The 18,135-nt window shown below is 56.2% G+C and overlaps 1 protein-coding gene across 1 annotated transcript in view; it reads left to right on the forward strand.

Annotated features, from left to right (window-relative positions):
* Positions 1 to 15,255, forward strand: part of LOC141950100 (hydrocephalus-inducing protein homolog) — an 88,126-nt gene extending 72,871 nt beyond the window's left edge. The window contains exons 29-47 of the mRNA XM_074884501.1: positions 227 to 360; positions 1,391 to 1,527; positions 2,377 to 2,504; positions 2,623 to 2,814; positions 3,205 to 3,354; positions 4,435 to 4,674; positions 4,893 to 5,061; positions 6,433 to 6,603; positions 7,245 to 7,418; positions 8,561 to 8,682; positions 9,286 to 9,381; positions 9,683 to 9,866; positions 10,344 to 10,485; positions 11,766 to 11,931; positions 12,687 to 13,292; positions 13,784 to 13,996; positions 14,402 to 14,604; positions 14,785 to 14,967; positions 15,187 to 15,255. Of these exons, the coding sequence (XP_074740602.1) occupies positions 227 to 360; positions 1,391 to 1,527; positions 2,377 to 2,504; positions 2,623 to 2,814; positions 3,205 to 3,354; positions 4,435 to 4,674; positions 4,893 to 5,061; positions 6,433 to 6,603; positions 7,245 to 7,418; positions 8,561 to 8,682; positions 9,286 to 9,381; positions 9,683 to 9,866; positions 10,344 to 10,485; positions 11,766 to 11,931; positions 12,687 to 13,292; positions 13,784 to 13,996; positions 14,402 to 14,604; positions 14,785 to 14,967; positions 15,187 to 15,190 (3,414 nt within the window). The 3' untranslated portion in view covers positions 15,191 to 15,255. The remainder of the gene's footprint in view (positions 1 to 226; positions 361 to 1,390; positions 1,528 to 2,376; positions 2,505 to 2,622; positions 2,815 to 3,204; positions 3,355 to 4,434; positions 4,675 to 4,892; positions 5,062 to 6,432; positions 6,604 to 7,244; positions 7,419 to 8,560; positions 8,683 to 9,285; positions 9,382 to 9,682; positions 9,867 to 10,343; positions 10,486 to 11,765; positions 11,932 to 12,686; positions 13,293 to 13,783; positions 13,997 to 14,401; positions 14,605 to 14,784; positions 14,968 to 15,186) is intronic.
* The last annotated feature ends 2,880 nt before the right edge of the window (positions 15,256 to 18,135 follow it).

Genomic DNA, 18,135 nt, shown 5'->3' on the forward strand with positions numbered 1-18,135 from the left:
GCTTGTCTGTCTGTTTGTCTGGCCAGATCAGCTTTTGTAACAGTGACTGGGCAGGCGAAGATACTGGAGTTCATTGCCCTTGAGATGAGGCCCTGGCTAAGAGAGCAGGAGGTGTCACAGACACTGAGCAGCGAGACAGAAGGACCCCATCACCCCTCTCAACACAAGCAGGGGGGAGCCTTGGGAAGGACCGTTGCTAACCAGCCTCTGCCTTTCCTTCCCTCAGCTGGACCCTCGGCTGCAGATGCAGATGGAGCAGATGCTGATGGAGGAACATGCCCTGGAGCAGCAGAAAGCTCTCACCTCTGGTCCCCCAGAGGCCACTGCCTTTGACCAGCACGCTCGTCGGAGGCTTCTCAAGTTAGTAGGGCCTCCTGTACCCTATCTCCAGGTGCCCCAAGGGTAACACCCAGCAGTGCACCCCTGCTCCTGAGAGGTCCTTGTGTCTGCAGAGCTGGGGATAGTGGGGACTTCAGAAAGGGCCTGATCCTGGTAGCTTTGACATGCTCCCTGTGAGCAGCTGAGTGTCCTCACTTCCACAGAGCCACCCTGAGCTTTGGAGGTACTCAGCTCCCCACAGGCGCTGGGTCCTGCTCTTAGGGCTGAGGGGGTCCAGTGCAGAGCATCAAGCCCTTCAGAGAGCACCAACACCATCCCTGCTGACCAGCTCTGAAAGAGGCAACTCAAAGCTGGCATCTTTGTTCCAGCTAACAGACCACACTGAGCAAAAAGAGTAGGGAACACCCTTGACAAACCCTAAATCAGGTGGCTTGGATGCTGGTGGGACTGCAGGGCTTGCCTCAGTACCTTCCCTCTGCTCCTTCATGAGGAGGCACGGGCACGGTAGGCTCCAGTTCAGGAAGATGCTCTGCAAAACAGATCACGTATGTGCTTTCCCGAGTGTGATTGCTCTGGAAAAGGACCCTCCCGTGAATCTTGTAGGTGATGATTACTGCATTTGTTGGTGCTGCTTTAGGGACAGATCTGGTTGCAGAGCAGTGAAGATTTCCTGTGCAGGCGAGTCTTATGACAAGGTCCTGAAGCCGTTTCAGGCTGGGGCTGTACACCAGGCTTAGCAGTTTCATTGAGACCAGTGGAGGTCCACTGGACTTACCTACTTTCTGCTTTCTGTAGCAGAGGAGCTGTGACCAGTATTCATTTTAAACTACTTTTATTTTAAGGTCCCACTGGTAGCTGATAAAACCTAGGTCCTATGCTCCTCGTGACTTACCAAAGTCTTATTACCCTTGGGTCAGACCTTGGGTTTCATGGGCTTGAGTTGAGTTTTTACAGCAGTGAATCCAGAAATACTCACTTTGTTTGCATCTTCCATGCTCCTGGAAATGTAGCCAGGCTGTGGTTTAAGGACTGTCCTTACTCCTCCTTTCAGAGCTGAGCTGCCCGAATACCTCCTGGACTTTGGGTACGTGATTCTCGGTAACACCCCCACGCACGTCATGAGGATCACCAACACCGGGCAGTTCCCTGTGTCCTTCCGCGCTGATAGACGGGTCCTGCATGACACAGGTAACCAGTGCTGGAGAGACTTCACATGGGCTTGAAGGAGCTGTCTCTGACAGATTAGCTTAAGCCACTGGACATGGGGAGTTTTTTTGAGTGCTTGTATGTATAACTTTTTCCTCCTTGGGACCCTCTGCCTGGTGCTTTAGAGCCTGAGTTCTCCTGGCCAGCAGTGCTCAGAGACCCGGCCTGCCCGTGCCTGCCCTAACACTTCCCTGCAGGGGCTGGATGGGCTGATCACCTTGGTCACCTCTCAGCATCTTCTGCTCTTGGCTACCATGAGCATCACCTGATGGGCACTCCATGGGCTTGTGTTGCAAACAGATGGACGCTTTGTGGTTTGGAAGTGCTTTGTTTAAAATTCATAATGCCATTAGCACTTCTGTTCAGCCTCTATAGAGAAGACAGCCTGTGAGGCCCTCTGTTGTATCAAAACAGGCTTTTGAAACAGGCCTTGACGTAAGGCTGCAGTACCAGCAAACGGTGACTCGCCGTGTCTGAAGGGTGATCAGGTGCCTCCTCTAAATTGTTTTTCAGGGAGCACCATGGCATGGGGGAATCTTAGTTGGAAATTCTCCTTTGGAGAGGTCTGTGCATCCTTCCCTGGGATGCCTAGTGAAGGAATGGTTGGAGCTCCTCAACTGAGATGTTTCCTTTTTACCCTGTGGGTCTTGGATTCTGGCTGTGAAAGCCCTTTCTCCTTGTGTGGTGACAAGGGAGAAGGAGTGGCAGTCTTCTCCACAGGTACAAAGGGGTCCTTTGCAGAGCTGCCAGACAGGACATATGGCTTCAACGTGCTTGTGACACGTTCATGTCGACTGTGTATCTCAGCTGCTTTATTTTCATCTGTTCAAGGTTTCAGTGTGGATCTGGACCACGTGAAGCACCTGCTCTGCTGCGAGACCAAGATGTTTGAAGTGCGCTTCGACCCACAGAGCGCCAACCTGCCCCTGGGAGAGGTGGACGTGCTCCTGCCCATCAAGGTACCTACGGTGTGCTTCCTCACCCCGCTGTGCCCGTGCACCTCTCGGGGCAGGTGGAGAGTCGGTGACAGAGCAGATGTCACCGGGGCTCTCAGCTGGATGCTCTGTCCTTCCCTAGGTAGCAGGAGGCCCCACATTCCACGTCCGCCTCCATGCCAGCGTGGCCATGCCATCCCTCTGCGTCTCCAGGGACAGACTGGAGTTCTCCACTCTCCAGTGTGGGCAGTGCCAGGAAGAAACTGTCCAGCTCCACAATCAGCAACAGGTCCCCTGTAACTGGCTCATCACTATCAATGAGCCTGTTAAGAAGGTAAAGCACAGACAGTGTGTAACACATAACTTCTCGGTTGGGTTTTCTTTGCCTCTCTTGCCCTTTCTGCCCCTGTGGCTGCGTGAGCACTTGGGCTACAGCTCATCTGAGAAGGCTTTGGGTACAGAGCAAGGCTGGGTCACCTGGACCTGTGCATTAGCTGGTGCTTCACTTCTCTGTCAGGTTCACCTGTTCCTCCTCTTCTGAGGATGGTGCCTCCCCATCTGCCTGCCCTGCCTGTTCTCCCTCCAGTTCTAGGCCAGAGGTGGCCTCGGCTGGTTTGGCTGTGGGTGCCCTCAGCACCATGACGGTGTCTCAGAGCACTGCAGGAACCGAGGGTCTGTCCTCACAGACCAAGGAGACCTCACACAATTGTTTTTTTGTTCTCAGGTGGACAGACATTGGCTAGCGAGGAGGCGTCAGAAGGTGCCCCAGAAGTTGAAGGCCCAGCCCTGTGTCTTCGAGGCGCTGCCCTCGGCTGGAGCCCTCGCTCCAGGACAGCGCTGCAACGTGCGAGTCAGGTTTTCACCCACAGAAGAGGTGAGATCAGCGAGTGTCACCCCCAAGAGGTCTGGCAGGGCAGTGTGGTAACGAGAGCCCAGCACAGGGAGGAGGAGACGGCGTCTGCCTCCACAGAGAGCTTTCTGCAAGCCCTGTACCCACTGTGCCTCAGTTTCCCCTGCAGCACACTCTTCTGAGAGGGGCTTTGAAATCCCCTGGGGAGCTTGCTTAGCATCAGGGAACGGTGGGGTGGCTGCCTCTCGGCGCATGGGGGGAAATCTGCCTGTTTGCCCTCATCTCCCCCTTGCATGGGCCTGTTTGAGGCTGCAACGCCCTGGTGCAGAGCAGCTGGCGCGCTCGCAGGGGATAACCCTGGAAGGGCCAATCTAGGCAAGTCCTGCTGCTGGTACCAGCAGACAAAACAGCCACCAGGCACCTTCCTGGGCACGGCAGGACAGTCGCCTGGAGTGGTGTGCTGCCAGCAGTCCCTGTGGCTCTGGCCCAGCCTGCCTGCACGTTCCCAGGCAGTCTGGGAGTCAGCTGAAATGATGGGGAGTTCCCAAAGGCAGTTTGCCTGTGGCCACCGTGACTTGGAAACTGGCAGTGGGTAACAGGATGGACACAAGTGCTTCCGTGCCTGGAAACAGTCCCAGGGATGTTTGAATTGCTGTAGAGGTGTAACCATCTTGTGTCTGGCTTTGACCAGAGCCAAACACTGAGCAGAGAAGACGACCCTTATTTCTAGCCAGTGCGAGCTCATCTGCCTCATTCATCGAGCTGATGTTTGCCTGATGCAGCAGTGCCAGGACTGTGTCTGGGCAACATAACCCTGAGGACCTTTCTCATGAGCATCACACTCCCTCGTGACTAGGTCAAAACATCTGATAGTGCATTTTAGATTCATCTGACACCCAAATATCCAGTTACACTTCACACCAGGATTCATCCCAGTTACTCAGAGCCAGCATGCAGATGCTGTAGCCCCTGCTGGAAGTAAATATCTGTTTTCCATTCCCCTTAGAGGTACTGGTGACACCCCTGCCTTGGGGCAAAAGTTGAACTTGAGGCCCTGTCAGCTGGGACTTCATGGAGGAGTTTTCTGTGCTTCTCTCTTTTCAGAAGTCCTACAGAAGTGACCTGAAGATTAACATTTTCCAGAGCAGCCAGCACCTCCAGCTGCAGGTCTCGGGGCGTGGGCTGGAGCCACAGCTGGAGTTCAGCCCCCCAGTGCTCGAGCTGGGACCGTTGCTGCCATACAGCTGTGGAGCAGAGGGGACGGTGGTGGTGAAGAACCCATGCGAGTTCCCCATCGAGTTTTACTCGCTGGAGTTCGACCAGCAGTACCTTGCTGAGGAGCAGGTGAGAGGGAAGGTCTGGTCCCCATGTGCACGGTCCCGTAGCTTCACAGTGCTCCAGCATTCCTAGGTTCCTGCCAGGGAGATGGAGACAGTCCCCAGGGCAAAGTCTGGTGGCATTTCAGGGTTAGCCAGCTCTGCTGGCAGACTGTGGAGGGGCTTGTATAGTCCGTGTTGTTAGAAACACGTCCTGCATATGGCTTCTCTTCCCTACATGCACAGATCCTGCAGACGCTTAAAGACTATGATTGCCGCAACACCTTATTGCTGCCTCCGCGTGCCCCGGGTGAGAAGCTGCCCCCTGAGGTGCTGGAATATTATCAGGACCAGAAGAGGCTGCAGGATGAGCAGACGAAGTCCAAGACTGGGGAACCAGCAGACCAGGACAACGGTGAGGGTTTGGCATTGGCTGTCCTGAGTGTGTACACAGCGGGGAGTCCAGCCCGCATGCCCCGAGCTCTCCGTGGGAAGCCCAGGCTTTTAGCAGCCACCCATTCCCCAGCTTGGTGGAGGAATTCCAGCGTGAAGGTCTGTGGCTTGTAACACGCATCCCCTACCAGCCCTGAGTGCAGCCAAAGCAAGCTCATATCTGCCTACCATGGACCGGGGAGATAATCATGTTGTCCTCTTGTGTCCCCTAACCACAAAAAGTAGGATTGGGTGAGTTCTTCAGCCAGCAGGACCAGGTCTAATACCACCAGCTATCTTATATTTGCTCCTTCCCAGCACCAAAAGCACAAACTCAAAATCCCCCCGAGGGCAGAGACAGCCTGGACAGACTTCTCCGTGGGAAACTTTCCATCTTTTGCACGTGGCCGTGCAAAGTGGCAAATGGCAAAGAACAGATTGCCTGGCCATGTCCACCCTCTTCTTCCCTCCCCGTGTCCTTCCTCCTCAGCAAACTTTGAAGATGTCCAGTCTCTGTCAGATCAAGGAAGAAAGTCCTGTGCTGGGATCATTCACACTGTCTCATCCCAGAGCTCATTCATTTTCCCCTCCGTGTTTGATGAAAGCCAGTCCAACAAGGTGGACTCTAAATCTGAATGTGGAGGAGGAGGAAGGTGTTGAGAAAAGACAGGGGATGGGTAATGTTGCAGACAGGGCAGGGACAAGTGAGAGGCCAGAGAGGTTCTCCCCAGTTTTGCCAAATGAGCACCTTTTCCCCCGGGAGCTGCTGGGATCAGGATGATGCTGCTCCCTTTCCTAGGCAGGGCAGCGCGCTCTCTGTCCTGTGTGACACTGCAAGCCGAGATGGCTTTTGGTGACCTCCTAAGGGCAAAGGTGGGAGCTCTTTGCAAATGCTGTTATGGTGAATTCAGAGCCCAGCTACATCTCCTGGTATAATACTCCTAAAGCATCCAGCTTTTGGATAATCGCTTGATCCGCAAATGGAGCCTCTCCCTTGGGACGGTGTAAAATGCCTGGTTCTGCCTGTCCCCCCCTTACTCAGCAGGACCTGGGACCAAACTCCCATGAGGACCATGTTGACAGGGCATGGGAGATTTGGCCCAGTCCTTTTAGGTATTGCCAAATGCTTGCTCTTTCCTCTTTCTGCCACCCCATTTCCTATACTCTGAACAGGCACCTTGACCACCCTCTAGGGCAGACCCTGATCTGCGCAAGCCTAAAGGAGGGGCATGGTGAGACCTCGGTGTGGTGTTGGTTTCAGCAGAGTCTTCTCTCCCAGGATCTGAGGGGATGGGGAGGATGATCAGGATCATAGGTAGGCAGGAGGCTGACTGTTCTATCTGGTTCTGCACAGCAGAGCATCGGCAGAGCATCACCAGCAGCAAGGCGGCCGCGGGAGAACTGGCCGACAGCCCTGTCTATAGGGCCATCGCCCGCCACCTTGGCATCGATATCTCTGCAGAGGGGCGCGCGGCCCGAAACCGCAGAGGGATCGTTGTCATCATCCATGGGGCACCCCTGACAGGTAGGTGAGCCGCAGCCCGTGGCTGCAAGGAGGGGGGAAGCAGGAGAGACACATCCTGGTGGGCCGTGGTGCTTGGTTGACCAGTTGAAGCGAAGCAAGGTAAGCCGCAGCTCTGCTGGTACATGAAATGGTCCCAGGCCTTCACCAGCTGGGGCAAGGGCTGTGGCTCACCCTGTGTCCACACAGCTAGGCTATCGTTCCCCCACACAGGGTGGCCATGTCCCCGTTGCTTCGTGGGAGCACAGTGCCTAGTGCCCGTGTTGCCTCATGGGAGCAGTCCCTCGCCCACGCTGACCCCCAGACCGTGCCCAGACGTTGTTTGAGGCAGTGCCGGCCAGCACAGGCTGGCGAACGCTCTGAGTGGTGGCGGGACAGGGCTCGAAACAATGTTCTGGCCCAGGGTTGAGGTCACCATGAGGGACAAAGTGCTCAGCTGGATGTGAGGTGGACGTGATCCTCCTGGCTCTAGAGGACAACGCTTCTAGCCATGCTCAACTGTCTCCCTCACGGTCTCCCCTAAAGGGGCACTTGGTTTCCGACTGTCCTTGAAACTTTGAAATCCTGTCTGGGGACTTTCTAGAGCCTGTCCCTGGAAATGCTCCACGTGCAAGTGTCACCAAGCAGTCTTCCTCTCTCTCAAGGAAAGACAGCGACAGCGGTTGCCCTGTCCAAATATTACGGCGCTGCCTGCTTGTCCATCGACACCGTGGTGAGAGAAGCCATCTCGGACAGGAGAAGCTCAGCAGGGCTGCGCGCCCGGGAGCTGTGCATCAGGGCTGCCATCAAGCAGAGCTGCAAGGAGGCAGAGGATGCTGGTAAGGAGAAATGCTGGACCCAGAGCAGCGCTTCAGAAACCCACCATGACCATCCACTTCTGCTTGCTCCAGAGAGGAAGGCTGACAGCCATTGGGTCTCCTAGGGAACATGAGTGCAGCATGTAGAAATGCAAAGCCATTTCGTAAAGCATCTCATGTTATTAAAAAAATAATCTCTGTTTTAAGGGCTCAGACAGGGGCACTTTTACTGCCTCTGGGCTTCTCAGCCCATACTCCTTTTCCTAGGAGTGGTGAAGCACATCTGTATTTTTCTCAGGGTTTTTTTATATTTCCTCAAAGCTGAATCCAGCTGGCTCCTTGTGGCCATCAGGCAGAACTGCTGCCCACTTTAACAACGAAGCAGCCCTCTGAAGCTGCTCATTAAGTACTAGACAACTGACTCTGAGTGTGGCTTCAGAAACATGAGAGGAAGGGAAGAATAACCTCCCAGAGTTTCAGATGAGACATGCTGCAGATGAGCTCTTTTCTCCAGAGGTTTTCCTATACACACTGTCAGGTCACGCAGCTCGTGCATGTGGTGCTGTTCTCCACCTGAGACCAGAGACTTTTAGAAAACCTGGTTGGGCAGTTGGTGCCCCGCGCTCTGCAGGGTGAGGCCAGACCCTGGTTCTGGTGGGGGAAGTTTTGCATTGCTCAGCTTTGAACCTGGTTGGGTTGGGAGCTGATGGAAGGAAGAAGGATCTGGGCCCCAGGTGGGGTTATCCCATGCAGAGGATTTAGCTCCAGTGGAGATGGGGGATGCAGCTGGGGCAGGGCTGCATGTTACCATCTCCATGTGAGAATGCAGGATGGGTGCAAGGTACAGAAATGATGCTCCTGGATGGTGGAGCCTTGGCTTGATCCATAGGGGAGCTACTGTGCAGTGTCACCTGCGTGCACATTTGTGAGGAGGGACGCAGAGCTGTGCCTTAAAAACTCTCTGGCTTTAAAATCCAGTATCAGATGGTGTGCTTTACCATGCTAATAAGAGAAGCAGGGCAGGAGCTGCTTCTGGAGATGGGTGCTGCTAGTGCCCAGCAGGCTGGGGAACAATGGCCGTGTCCCTGCCAGGGCGCTGGGCTGTGCCCGTTGGGGTGGAAGGTGCCTGCTTGCTCCCCACTGAGCGTCTGTCCCCTCCACAGGTCACAACACAGATGCGTCCCTCAGCCTGCAGTTCAGCACCAAGGCCAAGCACAGCCTAGACATGAGACGGTCCAGCTCTGTGGGCAAACTCAGCCTGCGGTCCGTCAGGTCCCGAGGCCAGGTGAGCGCTGCGGCGGGCAAGAAGACGACAGATGGCCCCACCCCCCAATCCCAGAAACAGCATCTGATGGATCTGACAGGCTCCCAGGTGAAGCACGATCTGCACTGGTTAATGCCTGGGACCTTTCTGTTGCCTCTGAGAAGTGAAGGAGCCGCTTCCAGTGGAGGCTCTGCATCACCCACAGCCTGGTGCGGGGGTCTATAGTGCAGAGAGCCAGCTGGGCAGGCTGGGCATGGCTCGGGGTGGGAATGAAACCCTGTGCTCTGGCAGAAAAACTCTGCGGCATCTTAACAGATTGTTGGCAAAGTGCAGTCCTGGCTAACGTGGCTGCAGCGGTGGGCAAAGCTGCGGGATGCTGCGCTGGGGGCTTGCGAGCTTGGGTCTCTGCTGGCCATGGATGCACCCTCCTGCGTGGTCCCCTGGAGCTGCTGGCCTGCAGTTTTGTTCTAGTCTCCTGCTAGTGAGAAACCCCAGCTCCAAGCCCAGCAGTTGGAATTGTTTGGGGGTTTCCAAAGTGGTTGATTTTTCTTGTGGTGTTCAACATTGCAGGGCTCATCAAGTTCTCACCACTCTCCCCTTCCCTGCGTTCCTGCGCAGCGAGAGCTGAGCATCAGTGGCAGCACATCAGGAGAGCTGGGCTTTAGGAGCTGCGTGCTGCCCGAGGACCTGCTGGTGGCCATCCTCTCTGAAAGGCTGCAGGTACGTGGGGTGGGGGCAAATGGTACGTTCTTGCTACAGGGAGACAGGCAGCGAGGTACAATTCAGAGAGGAGGAGGGCTGTGCCTGCTCTTGGAGGAGTCCTGGGCTGCGTGCAGGGATCCGTGGGTGAAGCTGCAGATGACATAAATTGGCAGAGCATGGGGAAAGATCAGAGCTTGTCTGAGCTGCTGCACTTGGAACTGTGATGGCTGGTGATCTCTGACATCAGGCTTTAGTGACTAGCTGAGAGCCCAATGCGTGCGACAGCTGACTTTCTCTTCCTTTTTGACTTTATCTGCAGCTGAGTGACTGCTACCAGGGAGTGGTGTTTGATGGCCTGGAGACCCCCTTTGCACGCAACACAGCATCTGCTCTCCTCTGCCTGCTCAAAGCTGTCAGAAATCGGCCTCACATCTATTTTGTGAACCTGTTCCAGGATTATGCTTCTTGGAAAGCCAGGGAGATGGCCGCAAAAGAGCAGGAAGGTGAGACTCTTCATCTCCGTAACTCTGAAATCTTCTCTCTCAAGCCCTCAGCCTTACCCGTGTGTATCTGGGTTACCAGCAGAACTTGTAAGAGATGTTTTTATTAATCCTTCCACCTTCTGCCTCGGTGTAGCCAGCACTCAGCTCACAGTTGCTTAAAATACAGCAATGCTGAGGCTGACCTCAGTCTCTAACATTAAAGCTTGGGCACAAGTGCAAGCTGTTGTGGCTCAATAACTAATCACTGGCCAGCTGTCCACAGTGCTGGTGCATGTGAGCCAGGCAAGGCATGGGAACTCACTGACCAGCGATAGTTTGGGGCTTATCTGAATTCTGAAGCAGGGATGTGAGCTCGCCAGTATCTCCTGGCAGGATGACAGGCTGGGTCAGGACAGAGTTGTGAATCCTGGCAGCTCACCCAGAGCAGCAAGCTCTGCTTGCAGGCACTGATGGTTTCTTCTCTGGTCTGTGCTGAAGGACGGGAGCGGGAAGAAGCTGCCAGGAGGGAGAAAGCACGTCTCTGGGAGATGGAAGAGGACGAGTATGATGCCCTCACCGAGGAGGAGAAAATTCACTTTGATAACAGTATACTGCAAGTCAAGCGTGAGAGGAAGAAAAGGTCTGTAAGCCTTCTATGGGTGCCTCCCCAGGATAGTGTCCCCAAAGGGTTTCCCTGCTCCGGAGACCTTGATTGTGCTCAGAGGGGTTACCAAGGCCAAAAGCATTAATTACCAGCAGCACAAGGATTGCCAGTTCCACCTCCCTGGTTCCCAGCAGAGGAGGGACCTTCCTCCGGTGAGATGAGAACATCTTCTCTCCGTTTTAGTGGTGAGCCCTTCGGCTTCGACACTGGCTGCAGGGAGCTGGGCTCTGTGCTTCCCTTGCCACTGTGCTTACCAGTGTCTCTAAGTTAATTATGTTCTTTCTCATCTTCATCGCCCTTCTTCACCAAACCAGAGGGGTTGTGGTGTGGGTTGGTGTGAGGCGCAGCTGTGCTGGCTTGGTTTGGATCCCAGTCCTGCCGTAGGTGAGGCCCTTGCACTGCTGAGCTCCCAGGGTTTTCCTTACTGAGTGACACCAGCCACAAAATCTGGTGTCTCTTAGGCTCACCTTCAGCTGCAGCAGCAGGTGAGCCTGGGAGAAGCTCTGATCCAGCAAAGCAGCCCTGTTCAAGAGGATACACAGGATAAGCTTAAGCCTCTATTAACCCCTGCCTGAAACTTGGGGAGGGACTTGCTTAAAGCAAGCCTGTGTTTTAGCACTTCTTTCAGCCCCAGCTGAAGTTTGTTTCCCTGGGAGGAGATCACTAGGGCTGCTTCAAACTGTGATTTCCAGGACAGGCAGCACAAGTTTCCCATGGTCCCAGCTGGGTTCCAGCAGGAAGCCTGGTTGTTTGGAGCCTGTTTTGCAGGAGGGCAGTTACTGCAGCCTTTGCTTTCTGATTGGTATGGCTAGTCTCACTAAGGAGCAGGCTGTGCCCAGGGAGAAGGGCTGGATAAGCCAAGTATTGGTGCAGGGATAAGCAGGTGTTAGTGATTGGTGAGCTGGTTTAGTGATTTGTTAGCTGGATATTGAGAGCTTCAGGCTCCAGTGTGGAGCAATGGTGGATCAGTCTTTGGCAGCATGCTGGAGGTGTCCAGGTGGACCTTATTGGAGAAGTAGTGCAATTTAGACCTTGTGACAGCAAAGCCTAGATTTGGCAGGCCCTGGAGGTCCCCTCCCACTTCCCTCACTTTGGATGTCCCAGCCTCCCCAGGTTGAGGGAAGTCCACAGAGCTGGTCTAACAGTTGTGCCTGGCCTTAGGGTCAGTGAATGAAGTGTGGGACCAGCTGGGATTGCAGCGAGCCCAGATTTCTGGCGGTGACTCTCGGGGATGTTTTCTGTTTGTCTTGCTGAAGGGAGATGGAGCGGCTGGCTCGAGAGCTTGAGGAAAAGCAGCGGTGGGAGCTAGAACGCTTGAGGGAGGAAGAATTGCTGAAGAAGTTGTCTAAGTGGGCCAAGAGAAAGCTTGGAAAAGACAAAGAAAATGCTTCAAGGAAGAAAAGCCATCCTGGAGTCAGGCAGGTGGGTGGTTGTGTTTATAGAGATGAGTGAAAGCCCTGGGGACCCTCCTGCTGAGCCGTACCATTCCTGGCGAAGCCAGCAGCCCCCCGCAGTGCTGGGGGTGGGTACCTGGCCGTCAGCAACACACGGGGCTGTGCTGGGAAACAGCAGCCAGTGTTTGATCGTGCTGCTGCTTCACCAGGGGTATTTTCACATGGGTTTGTTGGGTAGAGCTGTTCTTCTAGGGTCATGCTGCCTTTGAGTCATGGCTTCACATAACTCCAAGCCTTAGATAGTTTTAGTCCAGCATTTCTCCCCATTCTGCATGTGACTTACACCTCTGAGCCATGACCCGCCTGGGATGTGGTCTTTTGCTACCTGACTGGCAGGAGATACCACCAGGCCCTTTAGGTATTCATTAGCAGCCAGACTTCCCAAAGTGTCAGCCAGACACAGGGATGGATGCTCAGCACACCAGAAACGTGCCCGGAGGACTGCACAGGAGTAAGGGGGTGTCTTAAGGTCCCTGTCTGGGTTGGGGAAGCTGTTCTGTTTCTCAGCTGGTTTGCAGGACTCCTCATCAGTCTGGTGCTGGGGAGTTTAGTTTCAGTTGAGCTCAACTGGGTACCAGCTGCGTTCTGAATTGGGATTTGTAGAGCACCTAGCACAGGTCTCAGATGAGGCGTGGGGTGCTATTGCAAAGATCGCCGCTGTCCTACAGCATTTGAGTTGGTGCTTTGAAATGCTCACCGCTTTGTCCTGCTCCTCCTGCCCAGAACACGAACGCATCCACTAGCAACACCAGCGCATCCACCGGCAACCTGTCCGATGTCACCAAGGGGGGAGAGAAGAAGGGATCTGCAAAGGAGCACGCAGACTCTCTTGCAAGTGACAAGGAAGATAAGAAAAAGCAGAGCAAGGCTCCCCCGACAGATGCCTGCCCAGTGGAGGTTGTGCAACCTGCAGACCCAGAACAGGGGGAAACCAAAACCGAGGCGCAGAGTGACAGCGAGAAGAACTTGGCCCTGAGGTTTAAGATCTACGAGGCATCGCAGAGGGATGTCACGCATATTTTGTCATCCTGGGACAGGGCTCAGGGTATCCTGCTGTCCCCTCTGAACCAAGAGGTGGTGCAGCACCAAGTACAAGGCCAGCGCCGGCATTTATCCAGGCAGGGGAGCCGGCAGGACAGAGAGAATGAGCATCTGGAAAAACTGAAGGCTCTTGAGGACTCCGAGTTATCTGGGCTGGAAGGGGAAGGTGCGGAAGGGTCAGCCAGAGGCCAGGACGTTGGGGTGCCCTGCTTGGACATCCAGGTGCTGAGCTCTGCAGATGTGACTGGGGCGATCCTGGAGAGCGGCAAGCTGCCAGCGGCAGAGCAGGTAAAGCCCTTGTGAGGCTCAGATGCTGAGCCTGCCGTGGTCTGGGCCCTGGTGCATTGTGTCCCACCAGGTGACAACAGCACATACCCTTGTCCAGGCCACTGATGATGTTCCACGATGGCTTCACAGCAGCCACGTGGCTGGGGAAGTTCTTGCCATCCCCCAGATGGGTGGGAAGAGGGAGGGCTCTCTGTTGGAACATCCTCTCTGTTTGGAGAGTTTCCCAGTCTGGAAATCATTAAAAATGGTCCCAGGGCAGGGCAACTCCTGGTCATTGTTTCCTTCAGCTGAGTCACTCAGAGTTGAGGTTTCTCTCTAGGTCCCACTTGTAGGTCCTGGCACTGCTCTGGAGCCTGCCCACCCCACTGTGCACAAAAAAGCACTGTACTCCATCTAAATAAAAAAACCCATTGCCAAAAGCTGAGTGCCTTTCAGGAAGTGTGAGGATGAAGGCCACGGGAGTATAAACAGGGTTTTCTCTTATGCTTTAGATCCTGGATGACCTGGGACTGGGTCCCTCGGGGCCTCCCATTCCACCTACTGCTTTTTACTCTGTGATCCGCTACCCGGAGAAGCGGATGGTCCCTGCAGCAGGAGAAGCCCTCGAGCACTTCGCCTTTGTGGTGCCAGAAAGTGCCACTGCAGAAGAAGGAAAGAAGGAAACCAGAAGTTTCTTGGATGTCCCCGTTGTGCCTGCAGTGAAGGTGCCAGGGCAGGGGCCAGGCTGGGTGGGGGCATGGGGGGCAGGTGGGATGGAAGAGGATCACTGTGGAAGGGCAGTGAAGACATGACGGGGCCCCGTGTCTGCAGGCATCCCTCCTGTCTGTTTAAAAGAGACAGCTCTGCTTGAGACATAGGGCAGTTCTGTGAGATGAGAGAAAAAAAAATCAGCTAAAACCTTCAACTTCCCTTGAGGAGAGGGTCCTGGGGAGGGAGGGGTGTTGTAGGCGAAACAAAGTCCCATAAGGAAGACCAAATCCATGGGCAGAGGGGGTTGGTGGTTTATTCTCTCTCCTGTCTGTTACCAAACCTGCAGCTTTCTCTCCAGGATGGGGGTGTCTCGGGGCAGGTCTCACCTCTCTCCCTTTCCTCTCTCCCTTGGTGTGAAGGTGTCAGAGGAGCAGGTCACGCCAAGCGGGGGCCAGTCGGGGAAGGAGAAAGCCGCGGGCAGGCGGAAGGCTGTGAGGCAGAAGCGGAGCTCCAGCCGGGGCAGGAGAGGTCGCCAGGCGCCGGGCACGGGAGCACCCACGCAGCCCCCCGACGCGCACCAAAGCGACGTGGACAGGGTCCCATCCCGGGGGAAATACGTCAGGTGAGCTGTGAGGGAGGAGGTGATCCCTCTGCTTCACATCCATCTTGCCAAACGGGCTCCATCATCCCCAGCTCCGCAGGGACCCTCTGCCGGTGCCTCCACGGGATGGCGAGTCCATGAGCCTCCTCCTTCTCCCATTTGCTCGTTAGCAATGTCTGAAGCCTCCTCTTTAATTGCCAGGCTGAGCAGCTGCCGGTGGATAGTGCCTGCCCACGGGGAGGTGGAACTGAAGGTCCAGTTCAGCTCCACGGTGCCGGGGCAGTTTGACCAGACGCTGCATTTTGAGGTCCTGGGGACAAAGCGACTGTACCAGGTGCACTGCAGGGGTACCTGCCTGTATCCCACCGTCAGCCAGGACCCACGGTAAGGCTGGGGCGTGGGAGCCTCCCCCACTGCTCCCCCCTGAGCTCAGAGCCAGGGCTGCCTCTTGTGCCCCAGTGACCTTCTGGCTTGGGCAGAGCATGCGGCCTGAGCCGCCCAGTATCTCTTCCGTGCTTGGAGCTGGGAACCAGTACTGGTACTATGGGAGACCTCGGCTGGTCTGAGGGATCAGAATGTAAGTTTGATATTGACCTTGAGCAGATAACCACGTACCCTGAAGAGGCGTGAACGTCCTGAGAGGAGCTGCGTAAACAAGAGTAAGGAACTGCCTGACCGCAAGGAGAGGAAGGGTATCGAGGTTGCAGCAGAGAACTCATCCAACCATGAACTGTTAGTCTGTAATTAAACCAATCAGATATGGACACGTACTCTTCATAAAGTTATAAAAAGGCTTGTTAGAACAATAAAGTAGCCACGTTTGCACAATTCGGTGTTTGTCGTGTCCGTCTCAATAACGACAGTGGGGGGCACTGGGATGGTTACTGGGACATACTGCAGGGCACTGGGACATACTGGGATATATTGGGGAGCACTAGAAGAGTCACTGGCACATAGTGGGGGGCACTGGGAGGGTCCCTAAGATGTACTGGGGGGCACTGGGACATACTGGGGCACACTGAGGGGGTTACCGGGATGTATTGCAGGGCACTGGGACATACTGGGATAATTGGGGAGTGCTAGGAGAGTTATTGGGATATACTGGGGGCCACTGGGATGGTTACTGGGACATAGTGCAGGGCACTGGCACATACTGGGATATATTGGGGAGCGGTAAGATAGTCACTGGGGGCATTGGGAGGGTTACTGGGATGTATTGTAGGGCACTGGGACATACTGGCGCGCACTGGGGTGGTTACTGGGACGTACTGTAGGTTACTGGGACGTACTGGGATATATTAGGGAGTGCTAAGAGGGTCACTGGGACATACTGGGGACACTGGGTGTCGCGGTTGATAGTATTGACACGGTGATGGTTTAGCAGGAAATCTGGATTTATTAATAACTAACAGCAATTTATCATTACAAAATAATTCTGAGATGCTGAAAGAAAGAAAAGCGACTGATTCACAGACTCTGAACTGCCCAGATTCACACTCCCTCCCTCACCGGTGCCTTCCCTGACCCATCGATCCCTGCGCATCCACCAACGGACAGACACCCGGAAACGAGGGTCCGTCCCCCCATGAGCAGAGACCGAGCGGGTGACAGAGCAGCGAGCTCAGAGAACATTTCCCTCCTCTCGAGGGCAGAGCCAATCCTCCCGAGGCCTCGGCATTCCCCCGCGGGCCATCCCTGAGCCCCGAGCGGGGGCACCTCGCCCCGGCCTGCCCTCAGCTCTGGCAGCAGACGACACCTCCAGGGTTTGGTCCCTGCGAGGCTCCAGCTCAGGGCAGATGCTGGTCACAGGCCGCTGGGATCCAGGGGAGCTCCAAGGGTCTCCCTGGGGGGCGCAGTTTAGAGGGTCCAAGATCATTGACTTTTGCCAGGTCCCTTCTGGTGCCGCCCAGCAGCTGCACAAGAACTTGGTGAATGTGCAGCTCTGTTCTTGTTCCCATCTGGCCCCACCCCAGCCCAGGTGTGCCCGGCCCTGAGGAGATGAGGGGCCGTTAGAGCCGATCCCCAGCAGGCGGGAGGGCAGGAGCCAGGCTCGGTGACGTTCTCAGTCCTTATCTCCACAGACGGGGCACAGCTGGGGGAGGTGGGGGGAATCACACCCAGCACCAAGCACCTGACCAGGAGGGGCAGGGAGGGGTGAGAATTGCACCCCCACACCCAGTTATCCCAGTTGTTGAGACAGGAGACAGCAACAGTCACAAACGAGCTGCGGGAGCGTCACAGGAGCTCATGGCACTGGCACCAAGTCCAAGTGCGCTCTCTGCCAGCCCCGTGCCCTGTCCCTGCGCCAGCCCCCCGCTGCAGAGGATTCCCTCGGACCAACGGGATCGAGCAGCTCCCCACCCCTGCCCCTTCCCTGCTCCCAATGAACACCGCCCCAGCACACCCGCTCCTCTGAGCTCCTCACCCAGCGCAGAGCCCAGCCAGTGCCCCAGGAACAGCACTGCGATGGTTCCAGCAGCGTCACCGCCGTCCCTCTGCAGGACGGGCCATGGCCTTGGGTGAGCCCCGTCTGATGGCACCGAGGGACTCCTGGTGTGGGGCTCTGCCTGGCTTTTGGAAGGACAGAGGGCAAGAGGCTGATCCAGGGTAATTCAGGTGGTGTAACAGAAGGAAAATAGCCCCCTTCGAACCACACTAACGCTTCATATTTAAAGTCACATGGGTTGTTTGGTTTTAAATTATCCTACTCAGGCCTGAACGCTCAGGCCAGCAAAACCCCTCTGCACCCCACAGCTTGTTCCCCTCAGACAGCACCAGAGCACCTTTCACAGCAATAACTGATTGCCGCGGTTCTCCAGAAGCACTTTTGCTCTGAGGCTCACGACATCACCCTAGACAGTCACTGTAGCTGATAACAAAGGGGTCCCACCGCCCCGCATACCTGGGGGGGCGGGCAGGGCTGGGCAGCGATCCCCGCTCCAACCATCCGCTGCCCTCCCCGCTCTCTCCTGCAGCGGGGCAAGAAAACCCAACCCCAGCCCGGGAAAGCGCTGCCCAGAGCGGGAGCAGCAGTTCAGTTCCCCCCGGCCCCGAACTCACAGACACGCCTGCAACGAACTTTGTACTTCTACCCGCCCCCCCGCGGCACCTCCACTCGCGGCCGGCACCGAGGGCACGGACGGGGCGTGCGGCGGCACCGGCACCGGCTGCCCGAGCGACGGCGGGGCGGGAGGGCCGTGCCGGGGAACAAGCTTCCCCGAGCGCGCTGAGCCCGGCTCCGAGAGCCTCGGCCGGCGCCTCGACGGCCCCAGCCGTCCCAGCGGGCTGCCCCCGACCTCCCCGTGCAGGACGGGCTGCGGCACCGGGGACCGATCCCGGGACAGGCAGCGCCGTCGGGGGTCGGTCCCGGGACGGGCAGCAACACACCGGGGTTCGGTCACAGGGCGGGCAGCGAGGCACTGGGGGCAGTCCCGCGGCGGGCTTGGAGTCACCGGGGACCGGTGCCGGGGCGGGGAGTGCGGCACTGGGGTCCAGAACCGGGGCGGGCAGAGAGGCACCAGGGGCCGGTGCCGGCAGCGAAGCACCAGGTTT

Source organism: Strix uralensis, chromosome 15, assembly GCF_047716275.1.
Source record: "Strix uralensis isolate ZFMK-TIS-50842 chromosome 15, bStrUra1, whole genome shotgun sequence".
Lineage (NCBI taxonomy): Eukaryota > Metazoa > Chordata > Aves > Strigiformes > Strigidae > Strix > Strix uralensis.